The sequence below is a fragment of the Lithobates pipiens genome, unplaced genomic scaffold, assembly GCF_037356315.1.
Source record: "Lithobates pipiens isolate NorthernLeopardFrog02 unplaced genomic scaffold, aLitPip1_a1.2 Scaffold_19, whole genome shotgun sequence".
Classification (NCBI taxonomy): Eukaryota; Metazoa; Chordata; class Amphibia; order Anura; family Ranidae; genus Lithobates; species Lithobates pipiens.
This window is the reverse complement of record NW_027507764.1, coordinates 184,601,344-184,616,590: the sequence shown is the minus strand read 5'-3', so window position 1 is coordinate 184,616,590 and position 15,247 is coordinate 184,601,344. Positions and strand designations below refer to the sequence as shown.

General features: G+C 42.8%; 1 protein-coding gene across 2 annotated transcripts in view; it reads right to left on the bottom strand.

The window, feature by feature from the left end:
• Positions 1–15,247, bottom strand: part of ULK4 (unc-51 like kinase 4) — a 951,013-nt gene that overhangs the window by 805,134 nt on the left and 130,632 nt on the right. For both annotated transcript variants that reach the window (XM_077491567.1, XM_077491568.1), the window contains exon 16: positions 13,727–13,773. In XM_077491567.1, coding sequence (XP_077347693.1) covers positions 13,727–13,773 — 47 coding nt within the window. The remainder of the gene's footprint in view (positions 1–13,726; positions 13,774–15,247) is intronic.

Below are 15,247 nucleotides of genomic sequence, written 5' to 3'. Positions count from 1 at the left end.
AAGCTTCACAAAATTTGCGGTGTCCTCCCTTCACAGCCCCTTAACACCAGTCAGAGGTAACCCCGATTTTGTCCCAGGTTTGGAGACAAACTTCTTGAACGATGTTTGCCCTCAGGATCCTCTGCAAGTTCGACACTTTTATGTGGGGGATAAAATGAAATCATACGAATCTTTAGTAGCGATGACACAGACGACTTCTGTCCCCTTCTGGTCTTACCTTCAATTGAGACACTTCCTCCAGACGGCTCCATCCCCTTCTCAGTGGTCTCGCCCCTTAACTACATTCGAACAACTTTGTACGCTAACAGAACCACAACGACACCTCACCTCACAGATCTATGCGCTACTATTATCACCTCTTAAGTCGGCTTTTGATAGACTGAAACAAAAGTGGGAAGATGACTTGTCCCAGTCCTTTTCTGTAGAAGACTGGGAAACTATATTCAAGATGGCTCATAAAGGGACCCTGAACGCTCACACACAGGAGAACGCATTTAAAATAATCTCACGATGGTACAGAACACCTCTCCAGATACAACGTTTTGTTCCACATCTCTCCTCACAGTGCTGGCGCTGCTTAGACGGAATAGGATCTTTCTTACATATTTGGTGGTCCTGCCCCAAATTGCAACCGTTTTGGAAAGAAGTCCACAGGGTGATTAAGCAAGTTACCACCTTTGACTTGGCCTTCCGACCTTCACAATTTCTATTAGGCTTGCCCTCTATCCCCAAAAAACAATATTTTCGCTCATTATCAATGCACATGTTAAATGCTGCCAAACTATGTGTTCCGACCAAATGGCGCAACTCCGATCCACCCACAATAGTAGAATGGCTGGCGAGAGTCCGCAAAACAGCGGAAATGGAGGACTTGATTCATCAAGCCCATGACAAACCAGAAAAATTCACTTCTACCTGGGCTTGTTGGTTCCACTTCCTTTCTACCCCTGAATATAAATCGCTCACACATCATGGTGGGTAGAAGGTGCGGAGTCGACGGACAGACTCCTTATATCTTTCTTATATTCCCTTTCCTTTATTCTTCCCCCTTATATCTCTATTTCTGCTCCCTCTTGCGATGGAGCCCTGGCTTTAGAACTCCAGGGAGCCTCTTTACTCCCAGAGGAGAGATCTAGATGCCCTACTCACAAGAAAACTTGCCTCTGAAGAGATTTTCTCTATACTTGCAGACGACAGTTTCCTGGTTATACACCACCCATTAGGCTACAAGATAAACTGTGGAGATAGCTTCCGGTGGTCTTAGGCTGTTATTACTTTTACGTATCTCATGGTTCACATTAATGAGCCTCACAGGTTGTTAGATCTTTTTTTTTTTTTTTTTTTTCTATGCTATTCAGTTCTTCTAGCTTAGCTGGGGCTGTTTTTTTCTTTTTTTATATATATATTCGGACTCAAGGTCGCTGCCTTTGACCTAGGTGTAGGTTAACAAGCCGTAATAAGACTTACTGGAATCTATGGTGGGGGGTTGGGTCTGCCTCCGCTCGGACACAGTCCAGCTCCCTGTCGGGGTGTCTGGGTGGAGTCACCCCCTCCCCTCCACCCATTTGAAAAACGACATATTTACATGCATCATCTATAGTATGTGACCTTGTACTCCTCAAATTGGTTAGTGAAGTCTTGAACTTAGTATAAATAACACACGGTTGTTACTTCATGTTTTCAAAAGTTGTACTATCATACTTTGTCAAAATGGTTTCTGTCACTTTGGCTTTCAGATGTATTTTTCTGTATACTTCAATAAAAATTTATTGGAAAAAAAAAAAAAAAAAAAAAACAAGCCTTCCTCATACTGTTCTCACAAGGTTGGGTGAGCACAATTGTCTAACATGTCTTTGTAAGCTGTACCCTTTTCTGGAAACCTCATACCTCAATAATGTGCAGGGGTGTCCACATACTTGTAGCCACATACCATGTGCCTCTTTTGGAAACTTTAACCACTTGCTTACTGGGCACTTAAACCCCCCTCCTGCCCAGACCAATTTTCAGATTTCGGTGCTGACGCACTTTGAATGACAATTGCGCGGTCATACAACACTGTACCCAAATGACATTTTTATAATTTTTTTCCCAGAAACAGAGCTTTCTTTTGGTGGTATTTAATCACAGCTGGGGTTTTTATTTTTTGCTAAACAAACAAAAAAAGATGGAAAATTAAAAAAAAAAATTTTTTTTAAATTATAAAATGGTAATTTTTCTGCTTCATTGATATGTGCTGATGAGGCGGCACTGGTGGGCACTGATAGGCTGCACTGATGGGCACTAATAGGCAAAGATAAGGTGGCACTGATGGGGACAGATTAGTTGGTACTGATGGGCACAGATAAGGCGGCACTGATGGCCACTGATAAGATGGCACTGATGGGCCCCGATGGGTGGCACTGATAGCCCAACTGATAGATGGCCCTGATGGGCACTGATAGGTGGCACTGATAGGCAGCACTGATGGGCACTGATGTGCAGCACTGTCCAGGCACTGATTGTGGGCACTGATAGGTGGCACTGTGGGCACTGACAGGTGGCGCTCGTGGGCACTGGTAGGAGGCACTTGTAGGGGGCACAGGTGGGCACTGAGGATCTGGCAGCACATCCCAGTGAGCGGGACTGATGTCCCGCTCACTGCCGCCGGTGATTGGCTTTTTTTTTCTCTCCTTGCTCTGTCAGCGCGAGGAGAAAAAAAAACAGATTACCGGCTGTGTTGACATCACATGATTAGCTGTCATTGGCTGACAGCTGATCATGTGGTAAGGGGTCGGGAATGACCCCTTAGTCCGATCTGTGAGTCTCATAGACTCGCTGATCACAGAGCGCACCATGCGCGCCCTTCAGGGGGCACGCAGGACGCTCGTGCACGGGACAACGTCAATAGACATCGTCCCGGCAATGCAGGTCTGCGCTGTAGCCGTCATTCGGCTATAGCGCAGATACCTAGTGGTTAAAGAATTCCAAGAATTGCAGCAGGTTTTTTTTTTAAATCTGATGGTTTATAAGGGGTTAAGTCCATTAAGGTGTATGCCACTTCATGGACTTATCTTTTTTATTTACTTTTTTACATTTTTACTGAGTGTCGGGAGTATAGCTATGGATTCTCAAAACTTCCGTGATCAGGCAAGAGGAGAGGAGGGAATGGGCAGAGTGGCAGTACAGCACACGACTCTGAAGCTTTTGCATCAGAGACCGGAAGGTCCACTGTTGGAGCACCATAAGTATGCAGATAGCTGTACTCCAGGGGCTCAGTAAAAATGAAATAGTAAATAAAAGAAATAAGTCCATGATATGGCATACACTTTGTTGGGTATATAGCATTTACAATTGCTACAAAAGCCATGTTCTAATTTAATGTTATTAAAATTATGCTTCCTTTTCAATCTGCAGTGCTGTAATTTGCTGTAAAATTCAACACAATATTTTATTAATTTCTTTTAAATGATTGCAGGTACTTTTATAGTGCTGTCAATTTGTGCAGCGCTTTACACATATACCCGTATTTATCAGCGTATAACATGCACCTTCATTTTAAGAGAGAAGATTCAAGCGGGATTCTACCCTAAAGGGGAACCTCCGCTGATCGGATCCCTCCCCCCCTCCGGTGTCACAATTGACACCTTTCAGGGGGGAGGGGGGTGGAGATACCTGTCAAAGACAGGTATTTTCACCCACTTCCGGGCATAGACTCCCGTGGGAGTCTACGCCATTTCCTGCCCTGCCGCGCTGTCTGCTGGGACACACACGGGTCCCAGTGACAGCGCGGAGATTTCCTATTGGGCGGCGCGGCTCGCGCATGCGCAGTAGGGAACCGGGAAGTGAAGCCGATTCGCTTCACTTCCTGATTCCCTCACCTAGAATGGTGACTGCAGCAGCCGAGAGCCGAGCGATCGATCGGCCTCGGCTGCCGGCATCGCTGGAACCTGGGACAGGTGAGTGTCCATTTATTGAAAGTCAGCAGCTGTAGTATTTATAGCTGCTGGCTTTTAATATTTTTTTTTTTGGTGGAATCCCTCTTTCAGGAAAAAAAAGGTAAGCATTTTAAATAAAGAACTCTGAAGCAAAATAAGGGTCACAGTCCATCAATGCAGCCTGATCAGAGCCCATCTGCAGCCTCCCCTTTGCCCATCAATGTAGCCTGATCAGTGCCCATCTGCAGCCTCACCATTGCCAATCAATGCAGCCTGCACAGTGCTCATCTGCAGCCTCATGGTTGCCAATTAATGCAGCCTGCACAGTGCCCATCTGCAGCCTCACCATTGCCAATTAATGCAGCCTGCACAGTGCTCACCTGCAGCCTCACCAGTGCCAGATTACACAGATCCACGATCTCCTGTGTACCCGGCGTTGAGTCTCACACAGTCCTGCCTCCTGGTCTGGCTCCTATGATAGAACAGTGACAGAACAGTGGTCCGATGCCAAGCCAGGAGGCGGGACTGTGTGTGTGACTGAGCACTGGGTACACAGGAGATCGCAGCTGTGTGTAATCTGGCAGCGCTCACCCCTCCTCTTCCCCTCAGAGACAGCAGGAATCGGCGTACATTACGCACACATCATTTCCCCCTGATTTTCGGGGGGGGGATTGGCCGATAAATACAGTATATTGTACATTCACATTAGTCCCTGCCCTCAAGGAGCTTACATACATACACATACTAGGACCAATACAGACAGGAGCCAATTAACCTACCAGCACGTTTTTGTACTGTGAGAGGAAACCGGAGTACTCGAAGGAAACCCAAGCAGGCATTGGGAGAAAAGGCAAACTCTGTGCAGGCAGAGGCGTGATTGGGATTTAAACAGTTGACCCTAGTGCTGCTTGGTGGAGGTGTAAACCACTTAGCCATTGTGCTGCCCAATATGGTATCCTGGATGCATTCTGTACATTGTAGGTGAAAAGAACTTTAAAAATGTAATTTTCTGCTTGTGTAATTGGCTCACTAATTTTTCCAGAAGTCTGCACTAGGATACTAATCAAATGTTTGGCACCTCCTGCAACAAGATTATTTTTTTTTTTTTGATGAGCTACTCCCAAAGGATTAAATATGTCTAAAGGGATGCAGACCTTGCAGCTTTCCTCATTACAACCCAAGAAGTGCAACAGTTGATTATAATGAACTAGATTCACAATGAGTATCCAAAGCACATGGTCAGACAAACATAGAGCAAATTTCAAAGCAACGAAAAATAGGAATCTTCAACAAAGTTTATTAAAATCCCTGCAATGTATATTGATCACACAGAGGGGACTGTTTTTTTTTTTTTTTCTAATCATCAGTAAAGTTAGGCCGGCCATACACGGTTCGAATCCCAGACATTTCAGCAGGAACCGGCCGAGATTTGAATCATTAATGGGCACGCTGAATGTACCAAGTTGATCAATCTATCAACTTGAGTACAACCAGCCTGCTGGATTCTCCTCTGCCCGCCCCCTACCGGGAGATAACAATGGCCAGGCAGTAGGGATTCCCGATTCAACACGGCCTGTGTTGATGAGGGAGCCAAGCTATTTTTTTTTGCTACAACCCATGACTGCAAAGAAATACCATTTTTTTTGTATATATTAGCACATTTTCTGTGTCAACAATGGCACTACAAAATGTGTTGATGCACCAGCAGTGTGAAATCACTTTAAAAGTAATAAATTACAGTTTTTATTAAAGTACAACTAAAGGAAAACTTTTTTTTTTTAGTTTTGAGTGGAGAGGGATTAGAACACCTATTAGGCTTTTTTTTGCTGCCTGTGCGCCCCCGTTAGGGTGATTCCCCCTATTTGTCATGTTTCCCATTATCATTGAAAGTGAAAGTAAAAGAAAATCCTACATTTTAGGTTGTCCCTAGAAAAGTAAAAGTAATAGAGGGGAAATCTTCCGATGGGGACACTTGTTCTGGTGATGGGGGGGGGGGGGGGTCCACAAGTGAGGGATTACCTCTCACTTCCCGTTTGGCTATGGGACAGGAAGTGAAGGTATATCTCCCAAATGGGAAGAAGATGGCAAAATAAAAAAAACCTTACAGGGGTTAAAACTTTTTTTTTGTTTGCTTTGTTAGTGAATATTTTTACACATATATATTAACATATATTTACACATTTAACAAGCACAAAATTCAAAAAAAATATATTTGTTTGTAAATAACTTTTCAATGCTTTGTACCATTGCTGACAGCTGAATTGAAAACAAAACCGTTGCAGTAGGCATCGGTAATTGGTATCGGCGAGTACTTAAAAAAAAAAAAAAAAAAAAAAGTATCGGTACTTTTACTCGGTGCATCACTACTGTTTACCATTAGCATTAAACGTGAAAGTAAAAGAAAATCTCAAAATTTGGGTTGTCCCCAGAAAAGTAATCGAGGGGAAATCTTCCAATAGGGACACTTGTAGTTCTGGTGACATGGGGGTCCCCAAGGAATTCCCTTAATTTGCAGGGATTTCCTCTCACTTCCTGTTTGGCTATGGGACAGGAAGTGAATGTAAATCTCTGCAATGGGTCACAGAAAAATCTGACAGGGGTTATAGCCCTCCCTTGCTCTATCCAAAATGAAAAAAAAAAAAGTTTTGCCTATAGTTCTACTTTAATGCAACGTTCAGGTCCACAACAGAACAAAGTAAGATAAACATATAGGCATGCGAGTTCACTTCCCGGCTTTCCCCCTAGCTTCCAAACACTCTTCCAAAAGAGGGTACCACTAGGAGAAGCAATACAAGTGAATGGGCTATCAGTCTGCCATGGGACAAATACTTTGTTCAAATTTTGAGACCACCAAAAAATACCCAATCTTCACCCTTCACGGTAGGCTCCAAGACCTTAAAGGAAACCTTCAGGAACTGGGAAACTCTCAGGTTAACCCACAATCCTGGACCTGCGACAGCACCCTGCCAGTAAAACTTTATGGCCTTACTACCAAAAAGTACTGGGTCCCAGGGCCCAGCTCTCAAAGAGCAGCATTTCGCAAGTAAAACCTTGTTTATTCGGATCACAAGGCCCGGGTACCATTCATTTAGCCCTTTATAAAGACATCAGAATGGATTTGGTCAGCATGGCTGGCTCTCATCAAGGATTACTGCCGGTGGAGCTCAGCACAGCACATCTTTACTCATGCCCAACACCTTAGACACTGGCGAAAAAACTGATGACTCCCAGTATTGGGAGGGGTTATATGGGGGAAGTACACGTCTTGGGGGTGTGCCAGTGTCCAGCACCTGTCGGTCCGATATAACCCACATAGTAATTACTATGGCTCTGTGTCCCTTGATGTAAGAAAAGAAATAAAGTGAAGTGAACCACAGGATTTGACAAAAAGCTCTGCAGAGCTGAGAAAAATACCCCATTCAATCTTTTTTTTTTTTTTAGGCAGAGCATTTTATGTAGCATCTGCATCTGTAAATGGTACCAAAATATGTCACTAGGTTAATAAGATAAAAACAAAAATAAGAGTTTTTATAAATGTTATAACTGTATTCTAGGTAATGCAGAACGTTTTTTGCTGTACTATGAACAAAGAATCAATTTCCATTTTTCATCCTACCACACCCGACATAAATTCTGTTCATTAGTAGCCACTTCTGATATAGTCCACTAGAGGGTAGTATGACACAAGATTCTTCAATATATTTGCTGTAACTTGATGCAATTAATTACAAGTAGCCATTAGGATGCAAATACAATTTATATAATGTTATCTGATTTGGACATAAATTAAGAATAGCTATTACAGAGGATATTTAACATGTACAATGGATGTACTGGGCATTCTCTGTCCATAAAGCGTAACATCTAGAAAAAACGCCTAGCTTGTTATGTACTTTATATGGAAATTAAATAGATAAATATAGCACAATTTTTCAAAAAATAATATTGACAAACATGTTACAGCTGCATAATAAAATGAATTCAGTAATATTTCAGCTAAGCTAAAACAGCTTACTACTAGCATCAATTACTTACGATAGAACTAGGCTACACAGTTCCTTCAAGATTTATTAAGTGTGCATTAAAATGTATGCAGTAATATCAATCACAGTGCAACTAATTGGAGACAATATCCTTGGCCCATCAGGAAAAAAAAACATATTTTACTACATCCTTTCATCTCTTGAATGCTGGCTTTTATTGCTTTTGATTATCTGGAGTAATCAAAATATAAATTTAAATAGGCAGTATTTTACGAAATAAAAAAACTCAGTTAACGTTTGCAGGTTCATTCAACATAATTTCAATTGATGTATAAAATCTGAATGAAGGGAAAGCAAAGGGTTTTGCTTACTTACACCAAGAAGAAGAATCATGCAGCAGAACCTAAAATATTACCCACTAAGCCCCCGTTCACTCCGGGGAGGGACAAGTTGCACACTATTGTCGGCAATAGCACTGTTCAAATCGGGGGGGGGGGGGGGAAACCGACTTTGCGGTGCCATATCCATTTGAAAAAGTCGTTCCTGCACTACTTTGGGCGATTTCAGGTGCGACTTGCATAGACATCTGTGCATGAAGCCGCACAAATGTCTTCCAAGTCACACTGACATGTAGCTTTGAAATCATGCAATTTTAGATGAAGTCACACAATTTCAAAGCTGCATTCAATGCCAACAAGGGCTAAAGTAGGTAAAAAAAACAATGCTTGCCCGATTATCTCTGCCCTCCTGATTTCACTTGCATGATATTAAGACCACCTGGTTGTGAGATAGAAATGTAGTTTGGAATGGCACTCCAATGTAGTGTTACAGTAGTGGGTAATGCATCAACACTGCGGTGCACTATAATGAATGTGCAGGGACGGACTGACCATTTGGCCACTCGGGCACTGCCCGAGGGCCCCCGGGCCACTAGGGGGCCCCATCAGGGTTGCCAGTCTCAGTAAAACCAGGGACAGTATGTAAAAATCTGTGTTTTTTTTTTACATCTGTCTCTGAAATGTCTCTTACCGACATCCTTTTGGTCTAAAAATCCCAAGATTATAGCTGCCCCACCTCTCCAGTACCTTCTCAGCCAATAGAAACATGTCTGTGTATACTGTGTGATTGTATACTGTGTGTGTGTGTGTTTGTGTATACTGTGTGATTGTATACTGTGTGTCTGTCTGTGTATACTGTGTGGCCCCATAACCTCCTATTGCCCGGGGGCCCCATGAGTTGTCATTCCCCCCCTGTGAATGTGTGTCTTGTTGTGGTGAATTAAAAAAATAAAAATTGTGCATTAAAGCAGACCTTAAGTCATTTTTTTCATCTTTCCATCTATTAAATCGTCTGCCCTTGTTTTAACTTTGTATAGTAAAACATTTTTATTTATTTTTTTGCCAGTAAATCTCTTATACAGCCCACTTTCTGATTTTTGTTTGGTAAAAAGCCTAGGCTTATGACATCATGCGCAGCTTTCACACTCACTCTTGTGAGTTTGCCTTGAAGGGAGGCGGGATGATTCCTAAGAGGGCTAATGAGAGCTGCAAAGTTGGAGATGTGCCTCTGTAAATCCAGGAAGTGAACAGACAGCAGCTTCAGCTGCCCAAAGTTAAAATGGCTGCAGCCAGACTAGGTGAAAAGAGATTTCTGCAGCAAATTTTGGCAAGTACAGAATCACAGTATATATAAAATAATACGCAAAGTGGTTGGAGGGAAGTTTCAGAATGGCAGAGATGTTTTTATTACAAATTATGTGAGCAGACTGTAGTTCCTCTTTAAGATAAACTCTCACAGCCTGAATCAGATACAGACAATGGTGGGAATTGGTGATATAGCTGCCAAGTATCAGAGATGCAAGTTGTCCAGAGCCCACAAAAATTAACAAATGTTCCCCCATTCTGGAAAGTGGGGCAAACCTTTAAGTGGTTGTAAGCCCTTACATAAACCCACTGAAGAGACTGGCCTCAAGTGATACACAGAGAGGAAACAATTTCTAATAGTCTGTACCTGTTTATCTGCAATATTCAGTTTACTACATTTGTGCAAAGTGCATAATTTGTACATCTCGTCTGAGCTTTCAGAAAGCAGTGGGCGGGGGACTGAAAGTGGTTGTAAACCTCAAGCATGAAGAACAATGCATATCCCTCTATAGTGTGTACTTGTCTCTATTAGGTGCACTAAGTGTAATTTCTGTCTGTTGCTTTGTTCCTCTGCTATCAGCATGATACACTTTTGCCAATTTTTCCTGACATCAGAAGTAAAAAGGTGACAGGAGAGGGAGCACCAGCTGATTGACAACATCAGCTCTGTTCCTGTGAGCTGTGTGAAGGAGGTGTGTCTCTTGCCTCCAATCAGCTCTCAGAGCTGTCCTCACTTAGCTCTGTATACTGTAACTTCAGATTTCCGCCTCTATTTTCTGCACTCTCAGACAGCTTTATAAATTCAGGACTTTGAATGAATGTAGAAAAGAGAAGACTGTAGATAAGCAAGTAAAACTTATGTAGGAGGATTTTTTTCATCTCTGTGTAACACCTGAGGCCAGTCACTTCACTTGAAGTTACACTCTGTAGTGCTCAGTGAGGACAGCATTGAAAGCTGATGGGAGGGAAGGGACACACCCCCTTTCACACAGCATACAGGAACAAATCTGGGCCTGTCAATCACAGGCTGTGTGCTGGAGCTTCCTCCCGTCACCTTTTTTTTCTTGGCGTCTGAGAAAAGTTGTCGAAATGACTGATGCAGATAGCAGAGGAACAAGGCAGCAGACAGATATTACACTTAGTGCTGTACATTGAGACAATCAGACATTATAGATGGATATGTTTTGTTCATATTTCATGTCAGAGGTTTACAACCACTGTAATGCCAAGGAATGCCAGTATCTGTGGACTTGGTAGAGTGTGAGTGCCAGAACAAATAGGGAACCAGGCTGGGGAGGGTTTCAATGGGGAAGTGGAGAAACAAAGGGAATGTTTCTTAACAGTCATAAAGGGAAAGAATTAGCAGCCTATTCCTTATGTGTTTTCTGCGGAGAAAGATGGGGGCTTATGCTGCTAGTAGCTTCCTAGAGAAATAGAACCTAGATTAAATCTGAAGAGACATCCTTTGAAGACCATGGGGAACAAAAAGCTTCATATACAATATTTCTGCAGTAAGATAGCAGTGGCAGCTGGTGCTCAAAATTTTTGGGGGGCACAAACAAACTGAAAAATACTGAACCCCCCATCAATTTCAGCCTCAGTGTGCCCATCAATTTCAGCCACGTGTGCCCATCAAACACAGCCACGTGTGCCCATCATATGCAGCCACGTGTGCCCATCATATGCAGCCAATGTGCCCACCGACCCCCCTCCCCCCACTCACGGGGTTTGCAGCTCTGACACCATACCCTCGCATGCAGATTGCGGCTCCGGCACCACCCCTGCAACCATGCAAATCATGGCTCCGGCACCCCCCACAGCAGCACTGTCAGCTGGAGAGCCTCTCAGAGTGGAGGCTCGAGCGCGAGTCTTCTTGCTCCTTTTACTAAGTGCCAGGCATCCAATAGGGTGACCTGGCACTTTGGCCAATCAGGAAGCAGGTCTGACGTCCTGCCTCCTGATTGGCAAGGAGGGAGGTTAGTGTGAAAATAATTTGCTATGGTCACACAATTGGGTGGGATCAGGGCGCACTCTCTGCGCCCAAGCCCACCCTACTTTGAAGCCTATTAGAGCCTCTGGCTCTAATCAGGTGTTTCAAAAAATATCACCCCCTCCCGCCCCCCGCCATAGGAATCCATGTGTCCTGAAAGGGGTCGGGTGCATGGATGCGGGGCGGGAGGTGGTGCCCGTGCTCCCACTGTGACGGATAGCTTAACCAAGGTGCCCAGGAGAACCATGCAATAGCAAAACCAGGAAGCTTTTTACAAAGTGGCACATTTGAAATGAATAAACAGTTACTTGTCCACACGTACTATAAGCAAGAAATCAATCTCAGTAGTGGAGAGAGCTCTTTAAAGGGACTGGACCAACTAGCCATGATTTGATGAGGTACAATGACAGATTGAAGTTTCCAAATTTTAAAATTAACCCTGATGTCAGTGGGATTAAACAATGCATCTTTGGCATTAGGGGGAGGAATAGTGCCTTATTGCTGGCGTCAGTAGGAGAAATAGTGCCTTATCATTGGTGTCAGTGGGAGGAATAGCGCCCCATCATTGGTGTCAGTGGGAGGAATAGCGCCCCATCATTGGTGTCAGTGGGAGGAATAGCGCCCCATCATTGGTGTCAGTGGGAGGAATAGTGTCCCATCATTGGTATCAGTGGGAGGAATAGTGCCCCATCATTGGTGTCAGTAGGAGGAATAGTGCTCCATCATTGGTGTCATTGGGTGGAATAGTGCCCAATCAGCATCAGTGGGTGGAATAGTGCCCCATTGTTGGTGTCAGTGAGAGGAACAATGCCCCATTGTTGGTGTCAGTGGGAGAAGTAGTGCCCTATTGTTGATGTCAGTGGAAGCAAGTTTCTTGTATTAGTAGAAGAAAAAGTGCCCCAAGGGCCAGATAAAGGCAAGCAAAGGACCGCATCTGGCCCTCGGGCCACAGTTTAGAGAAACCTGATCCAAAGATGTAGCTGACCGCTGTAATAAGGAGAAGACAAATTCTACAACTACTACGGATCTGTACAGAGCTCCTGACTGACCCTGAAAAGTCCAGCATGTTTGTGTTAGATTTATGAGTGGTCACAGAGAAAAAAAACGCTGGCCATTTGCCAGAGTGACACCGCTTCAAATTATGACTGTAGATCCGAGTATTTGTAGTATGTTGATAACTATTCCAGGAAATGTTACAGACCGATCTCCAGAGCGGTTTATTTGTTTTTCTGTTCTTGTTTAAAGACATGCACTTGTAATCCACTTTGTACTGTATCGATTGTACTCTACCCTACTCAGGCTCAGTGCACATTAGCCCGACTCCAAAGTCGCACAACTTTCAGTGCCACTTTGATGTGACTTTTTACACTCTGTGGCACAGAAGTTGTATCAACGTCTGTCCATCTTTTCTAAAGTTGGGCAGACTTGTGTAGTATCAGTTAAGATGGCTCTCATAGGGAAACACTGAATTTCACAAATCATCCGACTTAGGGGTCTCATAAATAAGATCATATGTCGCATCAGTGTGAAACAAGCCTCATGCTGAGTGTTGCTTTATTGTCCTGCTGTCTTTGTATCTTTCACAATTAAAAGAGTTAAAAAATAAATAAAAAATGATATAAATGATTTCCTTTTTTCATTGCAGTGTTGTATGACCACGCAATTGCTGGTTAGAGTAGCACAGTGCTGAAGAGCAAAAAAATGCCCTGTTCACAAAGGTAGTAAAACCTTCTGGAGCTCGGGTTGCCAAAGTGCTTTTACTGCTTGTTATATGTATGTAAATACTTGGTGTGCGTGATCAGCACACAGGTTCACTTTAACAAGTAGCCCCGTACACGCCATCAGATATTCTGCTGATTTTTTTCCTTCAAATTTTCCAAAACCGTATAATATGAGGTCAAACCTTAGGAGTTTCAATTTGTATGCAATCAGGCAGGCCCTTGCACTACATGGTTTTGGTAAATCTGAAGACAAAAATCAGCAGAAAATCTGATAGTGTGTATGGGGCTTTACATACCAAACAATGGCTTGGTTTTCACCCTCCTGTCTTCCTAATCTAGCTAGGCCTACATTCATCCAAGTATTTCCCTGGAACTGGCTGACATGTTCTGTCACTGTGCTTATGGGAAACAGAATATCCTTTACAAATGCATAATGCAAAATTTAAGTCACATAAAAATACAAGGTAATACTTACATATCCCAGTTCGGTGCTCCCCGCAACTGCTGCATAAGAGATGGAAACTGAAATAAAAACACATAAACAATATATATTACATCCTTTTAAATTACAGGCACACAATTAAATCTAATATATTGAGGTTTCATGGGATTTAGATTTAATAAGTGCCACAGAATCCTGTAGCACTGAATATTTTTTTCTAATTCCCATTCACACATTAGTTGAATGCCTGTTGAAGAGTGTCATACCACATCTTGTGGCACAGTGCTTCTAGTTATGTATCATTTTATTTGCATCATTTATTGCAAATGACTGCACCAATATCATTATATGTGATAAAGCCAGGGATTAGTAATATAAATAAAGTAGGATTTTCCAGACATAAATTTGATAAAGAAATTTATTAATTCCCAGTATTTATAGAACGTCAACATATTATGCAGTACTATATCAAATAAACAGTACTTTTCATATTCGTCGCTGAAGAAGTTCATAATCTAATGTCTCATATACACATGGGGCAGTTGACATAAAATTCAAATACAAATTAACTCCAGGCAAACAGCCACACAAATAATCAATTTGCCTGCCATGGGCAGAGAGACTTTGTATTTCTGTCCACCCAGTCCTTAGATTTACACAGCTGTGCCACTCTGCACAGAAGTCTGAAGATCCGATTTTTCTTTACCGCAACTAGATCATATATGATGGGCTCCTCTCTCTATCAGTGTGCTCCCGTCTTCTGTCAGCAGGTTCCTTGTTAGTATCTGAGTGCTGTAGCACAACTGATTGTCTCCCAGTGCTAAATAATACCTCAATCAGCTGATGCCCAGTGCTATTTTTTCCTCTCCCAATGCGAGCACTGCAGCAGCGAATTGCAGGAGGCCAAACCAAATCAAATGCATGTGCTAATAACAGTTGGTTCTGAAAATATGCTGGCTGTACTGCTCTTTTGAAGATGTCCAAACATGTGAATTGTAGCAGTGAAATGCTTAAAGAGAAGTAAATTCTCCCACTCTGATGCTTCTTTTCATTAAGTCCATTATAATAAGTAAATTATCAAACTATAGCCCCTGTAATCCAGCCCAAATCTCATATTACTTACTGTTTAAAGAAAAATGTTAAAATACTTGTTTCCAGGGGTTAGGCAGCACCATCTTAAATATTGTTTTCTGAGTTCACAGTGGAGTGTATGTCTGCCCTTACATTGAGCACTTCATGTACTGTTATCCAAGCCTCCTTCTCAATCCGTTTCTATGGCAACCCTGATTCCCTGTTCATATCTGACTTGTTTATTTCATAGTATTTACTTGTGTCAATTGTCTAATGTTTGCCTATGTCAGTCTTATCAGCTTCAGCTGATAAGACTGCAGTAATGGCCAGATTTACACTGCATGTGATGTCACATGGTCACATGGGGGTGTAGGAGGAAGCTCTGAGTGATTATGAAGTCTCCTGGGATTTCAGTGGTGTGCCGTAGGAAGTCCTGATGACAGATAGATAAGCACACAGAGAGTGTGCAGTAAATCAGGGGAG